The 15,952-nt window shown below is 42.5% G+C and overlaps 1 protein-coding gene across 1 annotated transcript in view; it reads right to left on the bottom strand.

The window, feature by feature from the left end:
• The window catches only part of LOC140724673 (scavenger receptor cysteine-rich domain-containing group B protein-like), a 50,415-nt gene extending 37,683 nt beyond the window's left edge, over positions 1-12,732 (bottom strand). The window contains exons 1-2 of the mRNA XM_073039098.1: positions 12,616-12,732; positions 10,353-10,419 (exon numbers count right to left, since the gene is read on the bottom strand). Coding sequence (XP_072895199.1) covers positions 10,353-10,419; positions 12,616-12,732 — 184 coding nt within the window. The remainder of the gene's footprint in view (positions 1-10,352; positions 10,420-12,615) is intronic.
• Between the last annotated feature and the right edge of the window lie 3,220 nt (positions 12,733-15,952).

Consider the following 15,952-nt stretch of genomic DNA (forward strand, 5'->3'; position numbering starts at 1 on the left):
GGGGGGGGGGGTGGGTGGTGGACCGGAACGAAGGGACTGAGGAGAGGACGGACAATAAAAAAGGAAGATAGCGTGCAGTCTGACTGTCTGGAAGGGCAGGCAGATGATGAGAGAAAATTGCAGCCGGAAGAGTATAAATGCAAAATCAAAAGGAAAAAGACAAACTTAAAAAAAACAGCCCTCAAAGTGTTATGTCTCAATGTTCAGAGTTTACGAAATAAGGTGGATGATGTTCTTGCACGATTAAGGATTGTGTGGCCACCACTAAATCATGGCTGAAGGATTGTTGTAGTTGGGAGCTGAATGTCAAAGTCTACACGTTATATCGCAGTAATTGGAAGTTAGCCAGAGGGGCTGGTGTGGCTCTGCTGGTAAAGAATTGCATCAAGTGTGTGTAAAGATATGACATAGGATCATAAGACCATAAGCTATAGGAGCAGTATTAGGCCAATCGGCCCATCAAGTTCAGAAGGTGTTGAAGCCGTAGGTGGAGATGGAAAACTACAAGGGTAAATTGACACTGATGGCAGTTATATACAGGCCTCTCAACTGCAGCTGAGACATGAAAAACAGGTTATAACAGAACGCAGAAAAGGTATCAAAAGGACAATGATAAGATAGTCATGGAAGATTTTAACATGCAGGTCAATTGTGAAAATCAGATTGCAATGGATCTGAAGTTAATAAGTTTGTTGAATGCCTACAAGATGGCATTTTATACAGTTTGTCGTTGAACCTACAAGATGATCAGAAATTCTGGATTGGGTGCTATTTAATGATCTGCAGCTGATTAGGGAGCTTGAGGTAAACTGCCATTAGGAACCAATGTTAAGAATATGGTTGGGTTCAACATGAAATTTGATATGGAACAAGTATACTACGATCTATCAGTATTTGAATGGAGTACATCAAATTGCAGTGACGTGAGAGAGGATTTACCCAAATTACATTGGAAGGAAATTCCGGCAGGGATCACAGCAGACCAGCAATCACGTGAGTTTCTGGGAAAAATGAGGAAGGAGCAGGCAGATATATTCAATAACGAATCGATACTCAAATGGCAAGATAATACAACTGTGGCTAACAAGGGCATTAAAAGCTAAACCTAAAACAAAAGAGAGTGCACAGACTAAAGCAGAAATCAGCGTGAAGATATTAGATTCGGAAAATTTTACAAACCTACAGAGAGCAACTAACAGAATGATTAGAACTAAAAAAGATGCTATAAAAAGCATGAAAGCAAACAATATCAAACTGGATCGTAAAAGTTTTCTGAAGTATGCAAAAAACAGAGGAGTGAAGAGAATGGATATAGGACCGGTATAAAATTATTCTGGATAAATAATTTCGAGAGACAATGTGTTCGCAGTTGAACGAAATGAAGATTTGGCATCAGTCCTTACTGTGAATGACAGTAGCAGTGTGTCAGAAGTGTAGTGTGTGGAGGAAGAGACGTGAGTGTTGTTACTATTACAAGACAGAAACCGCTATAAAAGCTGGAAGACCTAAGACCATAAGACTATAAGACTTAGGAGCAAAATTCTGCTCTCATGCCACTGCAAATTAATTTACTCGATTCAAATACAGATAGGTCAGTCTTTGGCCCAATTGGCCCATTGGGACTGCTCCGCCATTCAATCGTTTGATCATTTTTCTTTATTTCCTGCTCAACCCCGTTCTCGGCCTTAGAAACATAGAAACATAAAAGAGAACATACAACAGAAAACAGGCCCTTAGGCCTACAAAGCTGTGCTGAACACGTCCCTGCCTTAGAACTATGTAGGCTGTATCCATAACCCTCTATATTTCTAAGCTTCATCTACACATCCAGGAGTCTCTTATAAGACCCTGACATCTCCTCCGTACCTACTCGCAAGCACCTTAAAAGTATGCCCTCTCGTGCTAGCCATTTCAGCCCTGGGGAAAAGCCTCTGACCATATACTCAATCAATGCCTTTCATTATCTTGTACACCTCTATCAAGTCCCCTCTGATCTTCTGTCGCTCCAAAGAAAAAAGGCCGATGTCACTCAACCTATTCTCATAAAGCATGCGCCCCAATCCCAGCAACATTCTTGTAAATCTCCTCTGCACCTTTTCTATAGTTTGCATGTGCTGCTTATATTGAGGCAAACAGAATTGAGCACAGAACTCCAACTGGGCTCTGACCAGGTCCTATATAGTTGCAACATTACCTCTCGGCTCTTAAACACAATCCTGCGATTGAAGAAGGACAGTGCACCATATGCCTTCTTAACCAGATAGTCACCCTGCGTAGCAGCTTTGAGTGTCCTATGGACTCGGACCCCAAGATTACTCTGATCCTGCACACTGCCAAGAGTCTTACCATGAATGCTATATTCTGCAATCATATTTGACTAACCAAAATGTCACCTCATGTCACCACCTCACACTTATCTGGGTTGACCTCCATCTGCCACTTGCAGCATGCAAGATAATTGCCAGAGCCTCAGCATTCTACTCACTTGCTCCCACAGTAGCCTGGCGTACATTTCGTCCGGTCCCGGCGACTTCTCCAACTTGATGCTTTCCAAAAGCTTGAGCACATCCTCTTTCTTAATATCTACATGCTCAGGTTTTTCAGTCGGCTGCATTCATCACAACAATCACTAAGACCCTTTTCCATAGTGAATACTGAAATAAAGTACTCATTAAATACCTCATTAAGTTTTTGCTCAGGTTTACCACTGTCACATTTGATAGATCCTATCATCTTATCCTCTTGCTCTTCACAAACTTGTAGAACGTCTTAATCAGTCATAATCAGAATGAAGGCCGGTGGCCAATGGTGTGCTTCAGGGATCAGTTCTTGGAACGCTACTCTTTGTGATTTTTATAAATGGCATGGCTGTGGAAGTGGAGTGAATAAGTCAGTAAGTTTGCTGATGTCACAAAGGTTGGAGGTGTTGTGGGTTGTGTGGAGGGCTGTCAGAGCTTACAGTGTGATACGGATAAGATGCAAACCTGGGCTGAAAAGTGGCAGATGGGGTTCAACCCAGATTAGTGTGAAGTGGTTCATTTTGTTTGGTCAAATATGATGGCAGAATATAGTATTATTGTTAAGATTCTTGGCAGTGTGGAGGATCAGAGGGATCTTGGGGTCCGAGTGCATAGGACGCTCAAAGAAGCTGCGCAGGTTGACACTGTGGTTAAGAAGGCGTATGGTGTATTGTCGTTCATCAATTGTGCAATTGAATTTAGCATTCGAGAGGTAATGTTGCAGCTATACAGGGCCCTTGTCAGACCCCACTTGGAGTACTGCGCTCAGTTCTGGTCACCTCACTACAGGAAGGATGTGGAAGCCATAAACAGGGTGCAGAAGTGACTTACAAGGATGTTGCCTGTATTGCGGAGCATGTTTTATGAGGATAGGTTGAGTGAAGTCGGCCTTTTCTCCTTGGAGCGACGGAGGATGACAGGTGACCTGATAGAGGTATATAAGATGTTGAGAGGCGTTGATCGTGTGGATAGTCGGTGGCTTTTTTCCAGGGCTGAAATGGTGCCACAAGAGGACACAGGTTTAAGGTGGTGGGGAATAGGTACAAAGGAGAGTCAGGGTTATGTTTTTCACTCAGGTAGTGGTGAGTGCGTGAAATGGGTTGTCGGCAAATGTGGTGGAGGCAGATACAATAGGGTGTTTTAAGAGACTTTTGGATAGGCACATGGAGCTTAGAAAAATAGAGGGCTATAAGTAAGCCTCGTAATTTCCATGGTTGGGACATGCTCGGCACAATTTTGTGGGCCAAAAGGCTTGTATTGTTCTGTAGGTTTTCTATATTTCTATGCTTCTAAGTAGAACGACACTTTGCCGTCAATGGGCAAGCCAGTTCTGGATCCACAAAGCAATGTTCCCTTGGATCCCATGCTTCCTTACACTTCTGATAAGCCTTGCATGGGGAACCGTATAAAAATGCATTCCTAAAATCCATATACGCTTTATCAACTGCTCTACCTTAATCAGTGTGCTTGGTCACATCGTGAAAATATCCAGGCAGGCTCGTAAGGCACGATCTACCTTTGCCAAAGCCAAGTTGATTTTTCCTAATCATAGTATGTCTCTCCGAATGTGCATAAATCTTGCCTCGAAGGATCTTCTCCAGCAGCTTACCAACGACTGAAATAGGACTCGCTGGTCTATAAATTTCTGGGCTATTTCTACTCCCTTTCTTGAATAAGGGAACAACATCCGCAACCCTCCAATCCTCCGGAAACTCCCTCGTCCTCATTGACAATGTAAAGATAATTGTCAAAAGCTGAGGGATCTCCTCCCTCACTTCCCACAATAGTCTGGAGTACATACTGTCCGGTCCAGGTGACTCATCCAGACTGATTTTTCCAAAATCTCCAACACATCCGCTTTCTTAATATCTACATCCTCAAGCTCTTCAGTTCAGTGCACGTCATCCCTACAATCGCCAAGATCGCTTTCCGTAGTGAATTCTAAAGGAAAGTATTCATTAAGTATATCCGCCATTTCCACCGATTACATAAACAGTTTTCCATCGTCTCATTTATTGGTCCTATTCTCTCACGTCTTATCCACTTTCTCTTCACATACTTGGAAAATGCCTTTGGATTTTCTTTAATTCGGTCCGCCATAGTTTACCTTGGTCCCTTTTGGCTCTCCTAATTTCATTCTTACGCTCCTTCCTGCTAGCATTACATCATTTAGATTCATATCATTACCTAGTTTTTTCAGCCTTTCGTAAGATTTTCTTTTCTTCTCAACTGGATTTGCAACGACCTTTGTGCACCACGGATCTTGTACCCTACCACTTTTACCATGTCTCATTGGAACGTATCTGCTCAGAATCCCACGCAAATATCCGCTGAACATTTGCCACATTTCTTCGGTACTTTTCCCTGAGAACATCGGTTTCCAATTTATGCTTCCAAGTCCCTGCTTGATAGTCTCTTAGCTTCCCTTACTCCTAATAAAGTGTTCCTAAATTTTCTGCTCCTATACTTCTCCAACGCTATGGTAAAAAGATCGCTATATCTAAAATGCTCTCCTATTAAGTGACCTGACACCTGGCTGAGTTCATTCTCAATGCCAGATTTAGTACAGCCTTTCTTCTTGTAGGTTTATCTTCCTGAACTCACCTAACAAACTCCACCCCATCTAAACTCCTCACTCTAGGGAGATTCCAAACAATATTTGGGAAATTAAAATCTATCAGCACAACAACCCTGTTATTATTACCCCTTTCTAAAATCTGTCTCCCCATCTGCTCCTCGAAGTTCCTGTTACTTTAGGTGGTCTGCAAAAAACACCCAGTAGCGTTATTGACCCCTTCCTATGCCTGATGTCCACCAACAGAGACTACGTAAATAACCCCTTTTTCATTCCTGTTTTTCCGCAGCCCTGACACTACTTCTGATCAACTGTGCCATGCCCCAACCTCTTTAGCCTCTCCACCTATCCTTTCTGAAACATCTAAAACCCGGCCCTTAAAGTAGACATTCCTGCCCCTGCATCATCCAAGTCTCTGTAATGGCCACAATATCATAGATCCAAGTGCTGATCCATTCTGTTAGCTCATCTGCTTTATTTGTGAAACCCGTCGCATTAAAATGGACACATCTCAAACCGCCAGACTAAGCGCGTCCTTTCTCTATCACCTGCATTTCCTCCCTTTCGCACTGTCTCCAAACTTTTTCTATTTGTGCGCCAAACTCACTGTTCTCCGATACCTCAGTTCATTTCCCACCCCCAGCAATTCTAGTTTAATCTCTCCCTAATAGCCTTAGTAAACCTTCCCACCAGGATATTTGTCCCCTTCGGATTCAAGTGCATCCCGTTCTTTTTGTACAGATTATACATGCCCAAGAAGAAGTCTCAAAGGTCCAGAAATCTGAATCCCTGCGCCCGCTCCAATCCCTCAGCCACTCATTTAATCTCTACCTCATTCTATTCCTATAATTATTGTCACGTGGCACAGGCAGTAATCCGGAGATTACTATCTTTGTGGTCCTGCTTTTCAACTTCTTTCCTAACTCTCTGTAGTCTTCTTTTCAGGAACTCCTCCCTTTTCCTACCTATGTCGTTGGCAACCTTTTTGTACCACGACTTCTTGCTGTTCTGCTTCCCATTTCAAAATATCGTGGGCTTTCCCCCGTAACCTTTGATGCCATTTCCATACAAGAACCTATCGATATCTACCTTAAATACACCCAACGACCAGGCCTTGCTGCATGTGGCAACAAATTCCACTAATTTACTCCCCTTCAGCAAAATAATATTTTCCGTATCTCTGCTTTGAAAGGGCGCCCGTCAATCCTGAGGCTGTGCCCACTTGTCCTATACCCTACTACCATGGGAATAATTCCTATCCACGTATATTTTGTATAGGCCTTTAAACATTCGAAAGGATTCAATGAGATCGCCCCTCATCCTTCTGAATTCCCGCGAGTACCTACCCAGAGCCATCAAACGTTCCTCTTTTGATAACCCTTCCATTCCTGAAACTATCCTTGCGAAACCGCTCTGGACCCTTTCCAATAAGAGCACAATTTTTCTAAGACGAATGGCCCAAAGCCGTTCACAATTCTGAAGGTGTGGCCTCACCAGTACTTTATAAATCCTCAACATCACATCCTTGATCTTGTATTCTAGATCTCTTGAATGACTGCTAGCATGGCATTTGCCTGCCTTATCACCGACTCAACCTACAAGTCAACCTTCAGGGTGCTCTGCACAAGGTCACCCAACTCCCTTTGCATCTCAGTTTCCCGTATTTTATCCCCATTTAGATAATAGTCTTTTCATTTATTTCTACTACCAAAGTGGATGACCATACATTTTACAAAATTGTATTTCATTTGCCACTTTTTCCTATTGTCTTCATCTGTCTAAGCCCTTCTGCATCCTACCTGTTTCCTCAAAACTACCTGCCCTTCCACGAATCATCGTAACATCTGCAAATTTGGCATCAAAACCATCTATTCCATCATCTAAATTATTTACCAAAACCTTACAAAGAAGTGCTCCCAACACAGATGCCTGCGGAACACCAATAGTCCAATGCTCTAACCATGTTCGTAACTTTCATCTAATGCCAGGGGCTCGTAACTTGGTAAGCACCTTGGTAAGCGTGGCAAGTTGTCAAAGGCCTTCTGAAAATCCAAATACACAATATCCCCTGCATCTCCTTTATCTATCCTACTTGTAATCTCTTCAAAAATTCCAACATGTTCGTCAGACAGGACTTTCCCCATAAGAAACCATGCTGACTTTGTACTACCTTGTCCTGTGTTACCAAACACTCCATCACTTCCGCCTTAACAGTTGACTCTGTCATCTTCCCGACCACTGAGATCAGATTAAGTGGTCTATAATTTACTTTCTGCTGTCTTCCTCCTTTCTTCAAGAGTGGAGTAACATTGTAACTTTGCAGTCTTCTGGCACCATGTCAGGGTCCCAGAAGATTAAGTGTGCCTAAGTCACTCGGGGTAGATGAGCTGCCATCGAGGTTCTGAAAGAGTAGGCGTTAAAGACAGTGAAGGGAGCAGCAATAATATTTCAAATATCATTGGACACCATCATTGCGCCAGAAGACTGCAAAAAATAAACCTCCGCTCTTTAAGAAGGGAGGACGCGAGCAGAAAAGACATTCTAGAATAGCCAGCCTGACCTCAGTGGTGGGGAGAATCTTGGAGTGAATTGTCGTGGATGAGGTTATAGAGTACCTCGTAGCACGGGGCAAGATAGGACAATTTCAGTATGGTTTCTTAAATGGAAAATCTTGCATTGCGAACCTATTGGAACATATTGAGGAAATTACAAATAAGATAGATAAAGGAGATTTAGTGGATTTTCTATATTGGGATTTACACACGAAGCTGCTTACCAACTTAAGAGCCCATGGTATTACAGGAAAGATACGATCAAGGTCAATGCATCGGCTGATCGGTATAAGGCAGTGAGTGTGAATAAAATAATCCTCTTCTGGTCGGCAGCCAGTGAAAAGTGCTGTTCGCAGGGGTCAGTGTTGAGACTGCTTCATTTTATGCTGCAGATCAATGAATTACATGATTAAGTGTATTCGTTTTTAGCCAAATCTGTAGATGATACGAAGACTGGTAGATGGGCAGATAGTGTTGAGGAGACGGTTTGAATGCAGAAAAACTTAGACAGATTAGGAGAATGGGCAAGAAAGTGTCTAATGGAATGCAATGTTGGAAAATGCATGGTCATGTACTTTGGTAGGAGAAATAGATCTGTAGACTACTTTCTAACCTGGGAGAAGATCCAAAAAATATTAGATGCAAAGAGACTTGGAATTTCTTGTGCAGGATCCCCCAAAGGTTAGTTTGCAGGTTGAGCCCGTTGTGAGTAAGGTAAATACAATGTCAGCATTCGTTTCAAGAGGTTTGGAATCCAAGAGCAGGGATGTGATGCTGAGGATTTGTAACGCACCCCTGAGGTCTCACCTTGAGTATTGTGAACAGTTGCTGTCTCCTCATCTTAGAAACGACATGGTGGCATTGGAAAGTGTCCAGAGGCTGTTCACAAATATGCTTGTTAAAATGAAAAGTTTATGATACGAGGAACGTTTGATGGCAAAAGAGGATACAGTCTTAGGATAGAGGGGAGTACATATAAAACAGAACGACCAGGAAATTTCATTAACCAGAGTGTTGTGAGTTTGTGGGATTTGTTACCACATGCAGCTGTGCAGGCCAGATGGTTGGGTGTTTTTATGGCGGAGCTTAATCGGCTCTAGATTGGACCTTTGATAAAGGAAACGGGGTGAAGGCCAGTATTAAATGGCGGAGTACACTCGCTGGGCCAAATAACCTAATTAAGCTATTATATCATGGGATTATGGTCCAAAGTACTTAGCACCTGCCTTCACTGTGAACGACGCTAACATTGTGCGAGATGTCCATGAGTGTTACGGAGCAGAAGCGAATGCCATTGCTATTACAAAGCATACAGTTCTTGGAACGCCAATTGTCTTAAGGTAGATAAGTCCCCTGGACCAGATGGAAAGTATCCCGAGAGAGGTTGCCGCTAACATTACGGAAGCATTAGGCATTACCTTTCCATATTCACTTGCTTATGGTATGTTCCCTTAGGGCTACAAAGATTTCAAATGTCACTCCATTCTTTAAGAAGGAAGGAAGCCAAGAAGAAAAGGAAATTATAGGTCTGTAAAGCTAACGACAGATTTTTTGGGCGTAACTCTTGGAGTCTATTACTGGATTGAGGACGAGGTTTCATTGTAAATGCATATCAATTATAACATAAGTCAAAGTCAGCATGGTTTTTGTGAAGGGGAATCTTGCCTGACAGATCTGTTGAAGTTTTTCGTGGAAGTAACAAACAGGTTAGACCAAGTGGAAGCAGTGGATGTCATTTAACTGTATCGAAAAGCTGTCACACATGAGGCAGCTTTACAAGATAAACTCCTATGGCGTTACAGGAAAAATACTGCCCTGTATAGAGGAATAGCTGACAGGCAGGGGGCAGCGAGTAGAAATAAAAGGTGCCTTTTCCGATTGGCTGCTAGTGACTATTAGTTCTTCTCATGGGTCAGTATTGTCTCTGCTACTGTTCAGGTTGTTTGTTAATGATTTACCTCATGGAATTGATAGCTTTGTGGCAAAGTCTGCCGACGATAAAAAGGCGGGGTGGGGGTGAGGGTTGGTGGTGTAGGTAGTCGGAGGAAGCAATGCGATTACAACAGGACGTAGGGGCAAATTAGCAATTAGAAGAATGGGTAGCAAGTGGTATGCATCGCAGCGAAATATATGATAATGCATTTTGGTAAAAGGAACTGTTGTATGGGATTTTATATAAATAGGGAGAAATTTCAAATATCAGAGGTGCGGACAGTCTTAGGAGCAATCGTGCGAGACAGCCAGAAGGTTAAGTTACAACTTGACAAATAATGCAAATGCAATGTTGGCATTTATATCAAGAGGAATTGAATATACAAGCAAGGAGATAATACTGAGATTTTATAAGACACTTGTTAGGCCGCACATGTGGTATTCTCAACAGTTTTAGGCCCCATACCTCAGAAAGATACTTTGTCATCAAAAAGTGGTTCACGAAGATGATTCCGGGAATGAAGGGGTTAACATATGCGGAATTCTTGGCAGATATGGGCCTCTACTCATTAGAATTGAGAAAAGTGTCTAGGGATCTCACTGCAACTTAATGAATGTAGAGGGTATATAAGAGGATGTGTAAAGGATGATTCCAGTGGTTGGGTTGTACAGAGCTCTTGGGCATAGCTTCGAAATTGAGGGGTGGAATTTTAGAACAGAGGTAAGGAGGATTTATCTTAGCCAGAGGGTACTGAATCATCTGCCACGGATTACGTTGGAGGCGAAGTCCTTGGGTATATTGAAGGTGGAAGTTGATCGATTCCATTTCGGTCATCAAAGGCTGTGGCAGAAGACAAATGTCGGGAATCAATGTGATCCGGGTTCAGTCATGACGGAATGGTGGAGCAGACTGGATGGGCTGACTGGGCTAACTCTGCCTCTCTCCCTATGGTCACGATAGATTCATTGATACTTAAAACGCTTGTTTAAAATGGTTTACATTTTATGCAATTTTCCACAAATTTGAAATTTGTTCATCTTTTTACTCTAACCTTCACTCATTTCTGTCCTGACATCTCAGGCGTCATGAAGAAATATATGGAGATACCTTTGCTGTCATTTTAATTTTTTTAATCTTGGCTCATACAAAAACCTCCAGCACAGACGGTCCCAGGACCGACTATGAAAGGAGAAATGCTAGACATAGATAAAGCGTCCATATCCCGTTAAACTCTTAGAGTTGCAGAAACGCCAGTAAAAGTTCCACTGATCTCAGCCTTGAGAGAGTAGGAATACACTAAGAAGATAGGCTGTACACAACCTGTTCGACCAGTTACCATCCGGGAAGCGGTACAGCAGCACCAGGTTTCGGGACAAATTCTTTCACCAGGCCATCAGACTGATGAACTCACGCTGACATGAGTGTACTCAATATTACATTGACTGTTCTATTTATCATAAATTATTATATATTACTATGATTTGCATAATGCATATTTAGAAACATAGAAATATAGGAAGCCTACTGTGCATTAGAGGCCCTCCTGCCCACAAAGCTGTGCCGAACATGTCCTTACTATAGAAATTACCTAGAATTACCCATCGCACTCTATTTTTCTGTGCTCAATGGACCTCGCCAGGAGTCTCTTAAAAGACCCTGTCGTATCTGCCTCCGCCACCACTGCCGGAGGTCCATTGCACGCAATCCACAGTCTCTGCATTCAAAAAAAAACTTACCCCTGACCACTTCTCAGTACGAACCTGCAAGCACCATAAAAGTATGCTCTCTCGTGCTAGCCATTTCATCCCTGGGAAAAAGCATCCGACGATCCACACGATCAATGCCTCTCATCATCTTATACACCTCAATCAGGTCATTTCTCAACCTCTGCCGCCCCAAGGAGAAAAAGGCGAGTTCACTGAATCTGTTCTCATATGGCATGCTCCCCAATCCAGGCAACACACTTGTAAATCTGCTATACACACTTTCTATGGTTTCCACATCCTTCCTGTTGTAAGGCGGCCAGAACTCTGTACAGAACTCGAAGTGGGATCCAGGCAGGGTCCTATATAGCTGCAAAATTACCTTTCGGCTCCTAAATACAATCCCCGATATGATTAAGGCCAATGCACCGTATGCCTTCTTATCCACAAAGTCAACCTGCGTAGCATCCCAAGATTACTCTGATCCTCCAAACTGCCAAGAGTCTGACCGTTAATACTATATTCTGCCATCATATTTGACCTGCCAAAATGAACAACCTCATACTTATCTGGATTATCTGGTAGATGGAGACGTAAGGTAAAGGTTTTTACTTCTCATGGAGTAAAGGATATACGAAGTAAATTCAATAATTAAAATTATATAGTCGAATTATCCGAGCTTATTTCATAATCTAATCTAAATGGTGACCGCAAGTCCTACCTTTGAGCAGAAATTAATTAATGAAAGTAACAAAACAAATTCGACACCTCCCGAAAAGAAAGAAAAACTATATCTTACTTCCTTTCAGCCTCCATCGCTCTAGAGAGAAAAGTTTTCCCACCCTCTCGTGTCCTATATTCCAGCTAGCATCTGATAAAACTTTTCTGCAATCTCTTCAAAGCCTCGCCATCTTTCGTCAAATGGATCGACAAGAACTGTTTGTAATGCTCCCCAAGTGGCCTAACCAGTTTCAAAGTTTCGGTATGAGTTCCTGAATGTTCACATCAATGCCTGGCCTGATTTGAACACTTTGTCCCTGAGTGATAAAGAGACCGATTTGTTTAATTCCTTGAACAGTAAAATCTTCACTTAAAGCTGTCACACATAAAACTGAACTTGAAGAATTACAGTTAAATTAAATGGTAACGTAATGGTCCAATAATGTTTTTCTTTTGTTTTTTTTTATGATGTTGCCTCCATGTTCAATTTCTATCTAGAATAACACAAACAGAAAATTACCGGAACAAACAACACCGGCTGTTTCGTTATCTTTCAAGCAGTTAGAGTGATCCAAGAATCTCCAATCACACTTCCAAAAGTTAGTCTCGGTACCATTGCAAAGAGCTTCCACTTGCAGGACAGGCCGTTTACCAGCTCCAAATTGTGAATTCCCTGTTGCAGAGACGGCGTCACCACATCCAAGGTAGTTGCATAGAACTTGAGCGTCATTCATTTCATAATTGCGTCCACAAAAACTGACGAAGTTGTTTTCGAAAATACTGGCCTCCACTCTGCCAGCACAAGGGCTGCCTCCATCTGCTAGTACCACATCCCGATCAACTAAACCTTAAAGAAAGAAAACATCAAGTTACCTTTTCCTTAAAAATACGGCGTTATTGAAAAATGAATTACGTTTTGCACATAACTTGTTCACCCGACAGTAATGATTGCACCAATGCCATGACAGGACGACATGGAAAGAAAGCTGCTGCCCATTGAGAAAGCGCAATCTCTCCGTACCAGCTGACGAATCTTAAAGAACGGAATGGGCGCAGACATTTTGGCACGAGTAGCTTTGAAGTAGTTGCCAGTCAGAGTTTAACTCAAAGTGCAACTACCAGAACATAGAATATAGAACATAAAAATCAACAGCGCATTACGGGTTGTTTGGCCTACAGTGTTGTGCCGACCATGTATACTACTCTAGAATCTGCCCAGAATCAGCCTACCGCAGAACCTCCTATTTTTGGAAGCTCCAGGTTCCTATTGAAGAATCTCTTTTAAGACCATATTATACCTGCCCTCGCCAACATCTCCGGCATTGCATTGCAAGCAGCAACTGCTCTGTGTGTGAAAAAAAAACTTATCCCTAACATACCCTCTGTAACTACCTCCAAGCTCCTTAAAACCATATCCCGTCGTGTTAGCCATTTCAGCCCAGGGGAAAAACAGGCCTCGGGTTATACACGATTACATGATCAATGCCTGTCATCATCCTATACACCCCTATCAGGTAACCTTTCATGTTCTGTCGCGCCAAGGAGAAAAGGTCAAATTCACTCAACCTATTCTCATAAGGTACGCTCTCCAATCCAGGCAACAACTATGTACATCTCTGTACCCTTTCTATATTATCCACATTCTTCCTGCAGTGAGGTAAACAGACTGAACACAGTATTCCAAATATGGTCGAATTGAAGTCTTATATAGCTGTAACTTTACCTCACTGCTCTTGAACTCAGTCCCACGGTTGGTGAACGCCAACATACCATAGCCCTTCTTAACAACCTTACCAATCTGCTCATCAGCTTTGAGTGTCCTATGGACACGACCCCAAGATCTCTTAGATGCTCAACACTGCCAAGAGCCTTACCATAAATACTATATTCTGCCTTCACATTTGACCGACTAAAATGAACCATTTCACACTTATCTCTGTTGAACTCCATCTGCCACTTCTCTGCCCAGTTCGGCAAGCTGTCGATGTCCCACTGTAGCACTGGACAACCCTCCAGGATATCCATAAACCCCGCAACCTTTGTATCATCAGCAAGCGTTCTAACCCACCATTTCTTCATCCGGGTCATTCATAAAATCACAAAGAGGAGGGATCCCAGAACAGATCCCTGTGTAACAGTTCTGTTCATCGACCCCATGCAGAATGCGAACCATCTACAATCAGCCTTTGTCCTCTGTGAGCAAGCCAATTCTCGATGTACAGAGCATGGTCTCCTTGGATCCCATGCCTCATTACTTTCTGAATGTGCCTCGCATGGGAAAGCGTATGAAATGTCTTACTGAAAACTATAAACACTACATCCGCTGCTTAACGTTCATCCATATATTTTGTTATACCCTCAAAAAAATTTATCAGCTTCGTAAAGCACGACCTACCCTTGACAAAGTCATGCTGACTATCCTTAATCAGATTATGTCTTTACGAATTTTCCTAAATTCTGCCTCTCAGAACCTTATACAACAGTTAGCCCACCAATGAAGTAAGACTCAGTTGCCTATAATTTCCTCCGCTATCTCTACTCCCTTTCTTGAACAAGGAAACAACACTTGCTACCCTCAAAACCTCCGGTACTTCTCGCCTCTCTACTGATGTTACAAATATCATCTCCACAGGCTAGGCAATCTCATCTCCTGCTTTCCACATTAGCCTGGGGTATATCCCGTCCAGTCCTTGCGATGTATATAACTTAAGGCTTTTGAAACGTTCCAGAATATTCTCTTTCTTAATGTCTATATCCTCAAACTTTTTAGTGAGCTGTACGTAATCCCCACAATGGCCAAGGTCCTTTCTGCTGGTGAATTCTGAAGCAGGGTATTGATTAAGTACGTTCGATGCCTTCTCTGACTCCATGCACACATTACCACTAATACCCCAGACATGTACTATTCTCACACGGTTCTTCCTCTTGCTTTTCACATACTTTTAGAATGCCTTGAGGTTTTCCATAGCTTTGCTTTCCCAGGCCTTCTCATGACCCCTTCCGGCTCTTTTTCGTTTCTAAACTCCTTCCTGGCAACCTTGAAATTTTCTAGAACTCTGTCAGTATCCAGTTTCTTCACTCATCTGTAATCTTTTCTTTTCAGAAAGATTTTCCACATCCTTTGTACATCATGGTTCTTTTATCCTATCATCCTTTTCCTCCCTCTATGGAGTATATCTATGCAGAACACTATGCAAAGATCCCTAAAACATTTGCCCCATTTTTGCCTACATTTCCATAAGAGCATCTGCTCTTAATTTATGCTCCCATTGTCTTGACTAATAGCATCATATTTCGCTTATCCCAATTGTCTTCTCTTACCACTCTTTATCGCTAAGGTAAAGTAGAGAGTGCTGTGGTGAAAACATCCAAAATGCTCTGCCAACAAGAGATCTGATACTTGATCAAGTACAGCCTCTCCTCCAGTTGACATATCTGCGCAAACCGTCAGGAATCCTCCCTGAACACATCTAACAAGCACCATCCCATCTAAGCCTCTTGCTCTAATTAGATGCCCGTCAATATTTGGAAAGTTTACATCTGGCATTACAACAACTCTATTATTGTTTCACCATTCCAGAATTTGCTTCCCTATCAGGTCATCGATTGCACTGTTACTATTGTGGGATCTATGAAAAACATCCAGTCGAATTATTGCTCCCTTTCTGACTTCCACCTATACGGAATCAGTACATAATTCTTCCATGCCTTTCTCCTTTTCTGCAGCCGTGGCACTATCCCTGAATAGCAACGCCACGTTCCCACCTTTTTTGTCATTCACCCTGCCCTTTCTGAAACATCTAACGCCTGGCACACTTTGCAGCCATTCCTGCCTCTGCAGCATTCAAGCCACCCGTCATTAATCCACATATTGATACATGCCCTAAGTTCACCCGCCTTGTTTATGATATTCGTTGCAGTAACATAGCGCATTTCAAACATCAGGCCGA

This window comes from Hemitrygon akajei, chromosome 3 (genome assembly GCF_048418815.1).
Source record: "Hemitrygon akajei chromosome 3, sHemAka1.3, whole genome shotgun sequence".
In the NCBI taxonomy this organism is placed as follows: Eukaryota; Metazoa; Chordata; class Chondrichthyes; order Myliobatiformes; family Dasyatidae; genus Hemitrygon; species Hemitrygon akajei.